The sequence below is a fragment of the Cebus imitator genome, unplaced genomic scaffold (genome assembly GCF_001604975.1).
Source record: "Cebus imitator isolate Cc_AM_T3 unplaced genomic scaffold, Cebus_imitator-1.0 Scaffold372, whole genome shotgun sequence".
NCBI lineage: Eukaryota > Metazoa > Chordata > Mammalia > Primates > Cebidae > Cebus > Cebus imitator.
This window is the reverse complement of record NW_016107687.1, coordinates 1,049,146-1,056,707: the sequence shown is the minus strand read 5'-3', so window position 1 is coordinate 1,056,707 and position 7,562 is coordinate 1,049,146. Positions and strand designations below refer to the sequence as shown.

Sequence of the window (7,562 nt, the reverse complement as noted above, 5' to 3'; positions counted from 1 at the left end):
AAATAAATAAATAAATAAAAGAAAAAGAAAGCTAACACAGTTTTATTAGATATTTAATGGGCTACATAATACTATGGGTCACATCATTTGACCCTAGGGATATAAAAATTGGCTGAGAAAAGTTAACATTACAACCAGACTCTACTATAGCAATATAATATATGTATCGAAGGACATTAAAAGAATTACTAATATCAGGAAAGAGGCTAGATATAGGAGAGCTGCTGTGATCAAAGCCACGTTAAAACAAAACTATTAAAAGCAATACTTTTAAAGAAAACAAAAAAACATAAAAACAATACAACAGAGGTGAATAAGGATGATTTGTTTTCAACTTGTAAATAGAAAGGTAGGTACAAAAAGGTCGAAAAAAAAGATAACCAGATTTAGTGGTAATTTCAATGTGGGAAAAGACAGAAATATCAAAAATAATGTTGAATCTCCATCTTGGAGGTTAGGGAAATGGCAGTACTACCAATCACATAAAGAAGTATTCAAGCTGGGAGAGATGGCTCATGCCAGTAATCTCGACCCTTTGGGAGGCCAAGGTGGGAGGATCACTTGAGCCCAGGAGTTTGAGACCAGCCTGGGCAACAAGTGAGACCCTGTTTATAAAAAAATAAAAAAATAAGAACTAGCTTGGCATGGAATATTTTCTCGTTTGCTGTAAATCAGGGCTCAGCAAACTGTGGCCTGCAGGCCAAATCCAGCCCACAGCTTGTTTCTGTGAAGAAAGCTTTATCAGAACACAACTGTGTCCATTTGTTCGTGTACTGTTTACGGCTGCTTTTGTGCTACAATAGCAGAACTGAGTAGATGCAGCACAGATTGTATGGTGTGATAAGCCAAAACTATTTTTCTATATGACCCTTTACAGAAATGTTTGCCCACTCCTCCTACAAAACATAGTATGCTGGCTCAGCACAGTGGTTCATGCCTGTAATCCTAGAACTTTTGGGGGCCAGGAGCCCAGGAGTTTGAGACCAGCCTGGGCAACATGGCAAAACCCCATCTCTATGAAAAATACAAAAAAAAATTAGCAGGGCATGGTGGCGCATACCTGTGGTCCCAGCTACTGGGGAGGCTATGGTAGGAGGATCTTCTGAGCCCCAGAGAGGTCAAGGCTGCAGTGAGCCAAGATCTTGCCACTGAACTCCAGCCTGAATGACAGAATGAGACTCTGTCTAAAAAAACTATGTATAGTATGTCCACAGTCCCTGACACATAGCAAGCATGCTTAAGAAATATTAATTAATGAAATTAGGGCTGGGCATGGTGGTTCATGCCTGTAATCCCAGCTACTTAGGAGGCTGAGGCATGAAAATGGTGTGAACCCACAAGGCAGAGGTTGCAGTGAGCTGAGGATGCACACTCCACCCTGGACGACACAGTGAGACTTTGTCTCAAAAAAAAAAAAAACGAAATATTAATGAAATTAGCTGAGTGTGGTAGCATGTGCCTGTCGTCCTGGCTACTTGAGAGGCTGAGGTGGGAGGACTGCTTGAGCCCAGGAGATGGAGGCTGCACTGATCTGTGATAGTGCCACTACACTCCAGCCTGGGCAACAGAGTAAGATTCTGTCTCTAATACATATGCATATATATGAATATTATCATTAATATTTATTTTTAAAGATCTTTAATAAACAGTCTGGAAAAATATTACCAAGAGTTCTTATTCTTTCCCCTGGTATGAGTGTCTTTGTCTGTTTTTCTTTTTTCCTTTTTTTTTAAGAGACAGGAGACAGCGTCTCATTCTATCACCCAGTGTAGCACAGTAATAGCTCACTGCAGTCTCGAACTCCTGGCTCAACTGATCTTCCTGCCTCATCCTCCTGAGTAGCTGAGACCACAGGCATGTGCCACCATGCCCAACATTTTTTTCCAAGAGGTGGGGGGTCTCACTTTGTTGTCCAGGCTGGTCTCAACCTCCTGGCTTCAACTGATCCTCCCACCCTGGCCTCCCAAAGTGCTGAGATTACATGTTTTGACTGTTTTAGAGTCTATGGCTCTCATCATTTGCTCCACCCTTTTTTTTTTAAGAGACAGAGTCTCACTGTGTTGCCCAGGCTACGTGCAGTAGTGTGATCATAGCTTACTGCTGCCTGGAACACCTAGGCTCAAGTGATCTCTCCCTTCAGCCTCCTGAGTATTGGGATTACAGGCGTGCATGCCCCTCTCTGGCTCATTCCTCTACCTTTTAATGCAGTGCATTTAGATAAACAATTGATGAAGGTGGAAAAAAGTTAAGATTTTAGCCACAACATTGCCCAAGAATATAATTTAGAGTTTATAAATACATATTTTTAAAAATCAAGTGGCTGAGTGTGGTGGCTTTCACCTGTAATTCCAACATTTTGGGAGACCAAGGCAGGTGAATCTCCTGAGGTCAGGAGTTCAAGACCAGCCTGGTCAACATGGTGAAACCCCATCTCTACTAAACTAAATCCCATCTCCACTAAAAGTACAAAATTAGGTGGGCATAGTGGTAGGCACCTGTAATCCCAGCTACTTGGGAGGCTGAGGCAGGAGAATCACTTGAACCCAAGAAGCAGAGTTTGCTTCTGAGATCGTGCCATTGTACTCTTGTCTCGGGTGACAAGAGCAAAACTGTCTCAAAAAATAAAAATAAAAAATCAAGCAGACTGTATGCAGAACTGCAGAATCACAGTTTCTGTGACAAAGTATGCTACTGTTCCCCACTATACATTCTTCCATTCTTCTTTTTAATAACAGATGTCCTCTTTACCATCCAAAACTAAGTTAGGCACATAGCTGCCCAACTACAGACACATTTCCAGCCTCTCTTGCAGCTAGGTGTGGCCATGTGCCTAAAGTTCTCACCCAGAGAATGTGAGCAGAAGTGTTACATGCCTTGTTTAAAAAGGAAGCTTGTTTGCCCTCTACTTCTCTTTTTTTTTTCTTTTTTAACTGGAATGCCCTCTACTTGTCTTCCTGCTTCCCATAGGGTATAATGAAGTCATCAAGGTCAGCCAGCTTCCACTATAAGGATAAAGACAACATGATAGAAGAAAACAGAGTAACAAAAGGGGAAAAAAAACTCAGGTCCCTGGCTCACCTTGTGTATGAAGCCTGAATATCTACTCTGAACTGTTATGTGAGAAAGATTTCAATTACAGTCTTCTTTGGGCCACATATATTAGAGTCTCTCTCTCTTTTTTTTTTTTTTTTTTTTGAGACAGGTTTTTGCTCTTGTTGCCCAGGCTAGAGTGCAATGGTGCAACCTCAGCTCACTGCAACCTACGCCTCTCAGGTTCAAGCGATTCTTGTGCCTGTGTCCCAAGTAACTGGGAACACAGGTGCACACCACCACTCCCAGCTAATTTTTGTATTTCAGTAGAGACAGGGTTTTACCATGTTGGTCAGGCTGGTCACGAACTCTTGACCTCAGGTGATCCATCCACCTCAGTCTGCCAAATTGCTGGAATTACAGGCGTGAGCCACCATGCCCAGCCTAGAGTAACTTTATTACAGCAGCATACCCTATGTATTACTAAACTCTCCAAAGTCACTTACTATAAGGTCACACAATTGTATTGTAAATGAGGCTTCTATAACTCCTGCTTTTGCAATTTTTCTGTTGTGTGGATATAAGGATACTCTGGGAAATTCTAGTGGAGATCCCCTGGCTTTTAATGTGTGATGAGTCATTTGGTCTTTTTCAAGTTCACCAGACTAGGACAAAAGAAAAAATTATGCTAAGAAAATCCTTGTACCCTTAATAATCTAGAGAGACAGAGGTAACTCAGCCTGTGCCAATTAATCTGTTCATCACAGAAGGAAGGAGAGAAACAAAAAGAGTGAAATACACTTGGAAGGGGGTGAACAGATAAGTTGGAGAATTATGTGCTTTGGAAGGTGCTCAACAAGAATAGTTAATAGGTTTCAACTACAAAGTCCCAATGCCTTCTAAAAGATCTTACTTCTTAGCTGCCAATGTGTTCAGGCGTGATAACTCAGTTTCTGTTTCTCTGAACATCAGTCCTAGGGTCTGTATAATTTCAATGCATGCCCTAGAAAATAAAATGATAAAAGGCAAGGAAATGACATGATTTCATCAGAAGCTCAGAATTCCACAAAAGTAGTAATCTTTGCTAAAACTGCTGCCAGATATTCATATAGAAAAAAGTACAGGAAATAAATTCTTTACATCAAATTGCTAACATTGGCTAAGTGCCTACTCTGACTGCTACACAGTAAACACTCAAAAACATTTGCTGGTGGGGCACAGTGGCTCACACATTACTCATACTGTAACCCCAGCACTTTGGGAGGCCCAGATGGGCAAATGGCCTGAGCCCAAGAGTTTGAGACCAGCCTGGGCAACATGGCGAAACCCCATCTTTACAAAAATTAGCTGAGTGTGGAACTCGGGAGGTTGAGGCTGCAGTGAGCCATGATCATACCACTGCACTCCAGGCCGGGTGACAGAGTGAGAACTTGTCTAAAAAAAAAAAAAAGAAAAAAAGTTGAATGAATGAATAGCTGGATTTCAGTACTAAAGCATTTTTACATTCTTGTTTGTATGTATGTTTTTTCGAAAGTTTTTAGAATAATCACACACTTATAAAATTATTGTTTAACTTTTTAATATTTTCAGAGAGGTAATATTTGGCTCAAAATGTCAATGGTAAAAAAAAGAATACAGTGAAAGTTGTCTCTCCTCCAGATATCCATTTTTCTCACTTTCAGACAACAAATATTACTAGTTTCTTGTGCAGCCTTCCATTAAAATTAGAACAAAATGAAGGCTATTTTTTAAAATCCACAGAAACAGGCCAGGCACGGTGGCTCATGCCTGTAATCCCAGCACTTTGGGAGGCTGAGACAGGTGTATCACCTGAGGTCAGGAGTTTGAGACCAGCCTGGCCAATATGGTAAAACCCCGTTTCTACTAAAAATACAAAAATTAGCCAGGTGTGGTGGCATATGCCTGTAATCCCAGTTGCTTGGGAGGCTGAAGCACGAGAATTGCTTGAACTCACGAGGTGGAGGTTGCAGTGAGCCAAGATCATGCCACTGCCCTCCAGCCTGGGCAGCAGAGTGAGACTCCGTCTCAAGAAAAAAAATAAATAAATGAAAATAAACATAAAATAAAATCCATAGGAAGAAAAACTTGCAGTGCCATTAATCATTAATATAGTATATATTTTGTCCAGTGTCCTCCATTTATCTTTAACACCCTAGCAAAAAAAAAAAAAAAAATCGATGATTATCTAGTTAGTACTTACACCAGCTCGTCAACCCTTTGGCTTTGATTTTGAAGTCCATTCTTATCCCTAGACTCAGGCAGGTACTCATGAAGTTTGTTTACTAGGAAATAGAAAAGGTCACTGGTCTGTGAAATCAAGTGGAGGAAAAAAAGGCGGTCATTAAGGTATCTGTTGTTAAAATCCTCTATTCTCCTGTACTAAAAGTATAAAGAAATAGTTTGTTCTTTGATTAGAGAAGTGAATTACAATATCTCCCATTAATACTAGCATAACCCAAATTGGAAACATACTTCTAACTTACAACCAGAAGACCGCTGTCCTGGTATCAGAGCAAGGGCTAGGGGGTGATGCCGGGAGGTGCCACTTAGACCTGGCTGATCATTAACCTTGAAGAGCATCCAGAAGTAGGTGTGTAATCTCAGGCAACTCATTCAGCCACCTTGAAAAATGGGGCTCCTACAATTTCTGCCTTTCCAGAGTAATTTGGCCTTTGTGAGGATATAATGAATAATGAATAAGCAAGCTCTCGTTTAAAATGTTTACTAACACAAAAACAAATGGACAGCACTAGGCTACCTTATGGAAACCGTGCAGAACAATAGTAATTCTTCTGATAATACAGTGGAAATGTAGATTGCTATTTCTGTCAAAATAAACACTGACTTAGAGTTGGGGAACCCATTTTTGTGTGTTCCTGTCCGGTCTCATGAGAAATTGAGCATGAAAATAAACACTGGCCCCTGAAATCAGGCAAGTCAGCATTGATGAGAAATGTAATTGCTTTTTTTTTTTCTGTTTCTCTATTGCTCGTTTTTTCCCCAGGATTTTGGTTTACTAGTGACAATTTAGGCTTTTTGTTTAGAAAGTGTATGTGTGCCCTTATTCAGGTGATATGGTATGAAAAGAGGCCGGGAATGTTGTGGAGAAAGGAAAAAGAGGAAGAGGAGCGGGATGAATACCAGAAACTCTCAGAAGTGCTTGGGCTTTGAAAGAAGGAAGGACTTGGCGGGGCGCGGTGGCTCATGCCTGTCATCCCAGCACTTTGGGAGGTTCAGGTGTGCAGATCCCTTGAGGTCAGGAGTTTGAGAGCAGCCTGGCCAACATGGCAAAACCCTGTCTTTACTAAACACACAAAAATTAGCTGGGTGTGATGGCACATGCCTGTAATCCCTAATCCTAGCTGCTTGGGAGGCTGAGGCGGGAGAATCACTTGAACCTGGGAGGTGAAGGCTGCAGTGAGCTGAGACTGCGCCACCGCACTCCAGTCTGGGCAAGAGTGAGTAAGACTCAGTCAAAAAAAAAAAAAAAAAACAAAGGCTTACCCAGTACCTGATAAATGAGCATAGTGTGGTGGTTTCACGGACTCTAGAGTTACATTCTTTGAACTCAAATCCCAGCTCAGCTCTGCCACTGGGTAGTTGTGTGACATTTGGCAAATTACTTATACTCTCTGTCACTCAGTTTTTTTTTTCTTTAAAATAGGGTTAATAATACCACCTCATGGGGTTGATATTACATTTAAATAAGATAGTATGTATCTGTAAAGCTTCAGCAGTGCTAAGCACTTAACAAGTGTTTAATAAGTATCATTTGGCTGGGCAAGGCCGGGCACAGTGGCTCACGCCTGTAATTCCAGCACTTTGGGAGGCCGAGGTGGGAGGATTGCTGGAGGTCAGGAGTTTGAGACCAGCCTGGTCAACATGGTGAAACCCCATCTCTACAAAAAAAAAAAAGAGAGAGAATAAATATCACTTGTTATTATGACCTCCCACCTGCTCACTGATTCATGAATTTTCACTTATAAAATATCATCCATCTACCTGCAACAACATGGAGGAATCTCAAAAATATGCCAAAAGAAGCCAAATGCAAAAGAGTACTCCAAATGCAAGAGTACTTAGTGCAGAATTCCATGTAAGCGCAATGCTAAGAAAGGCAAAACTCATCTACAGTGACAGAAAGCACATCAATAGTTGCACGAGGCCAGGAGTGTGAGAGAACTGGCAGCCAAAGGGCACAAGGTGACTTTCTGGAGTGACAGAAACATTTTCTCTCTTGATTGAAGTAGTATTAATAGTTACATGAATATAGACATTTATCAAGACTCTTCAAACTGTATCTTTAATTATGGATGCATTTTATTTTATGTAAATTATACTGCAATAATTTCTTTAAAGAAGAGAGATGAATGGTCAATAAGCACATGAAAGATGCTCAACATTGGCCGGGCGCGGTGGCTCAAGCCTGTAATCCCAGCACTTTGGGAGGCCGAGGCGGGTGGATCACGAGGTCAAGAGATCGAGACCATCCTGGTCAACATGGTGAAACC

At 41.2% G+C, this 7,562-nt stretch overlaps 1 protein-coding gene across 1 annotated transcript in view; it reads right to left on the bottom strand.

The window, feature by feature from the left end:
- The window catches only part of CUNH12orf56 (chromosome unknown C12orf56 homolog), a 124,105-nt gene that overhangs the window by 20,846 nt on the left and 95,697 nt on the right, over positions 1-7,562 (bottom strand). The window contains exons 6-7 of the mRNA XM_037730971.1: positions 5,252-5,358; positions 3,944-4,033 (exon numbers count right to left, since the gene is read on the bottom strand). Of these exons, the coding sequence (XP_037586899.1) occupies positions 3,944-4,033; positions 5,252-5,358 (197 nt within the window). The remainder of the gene's footprint in view (positions 1-3,943; positions 4,034-5,251; positions 5,359-7,562) is intronic.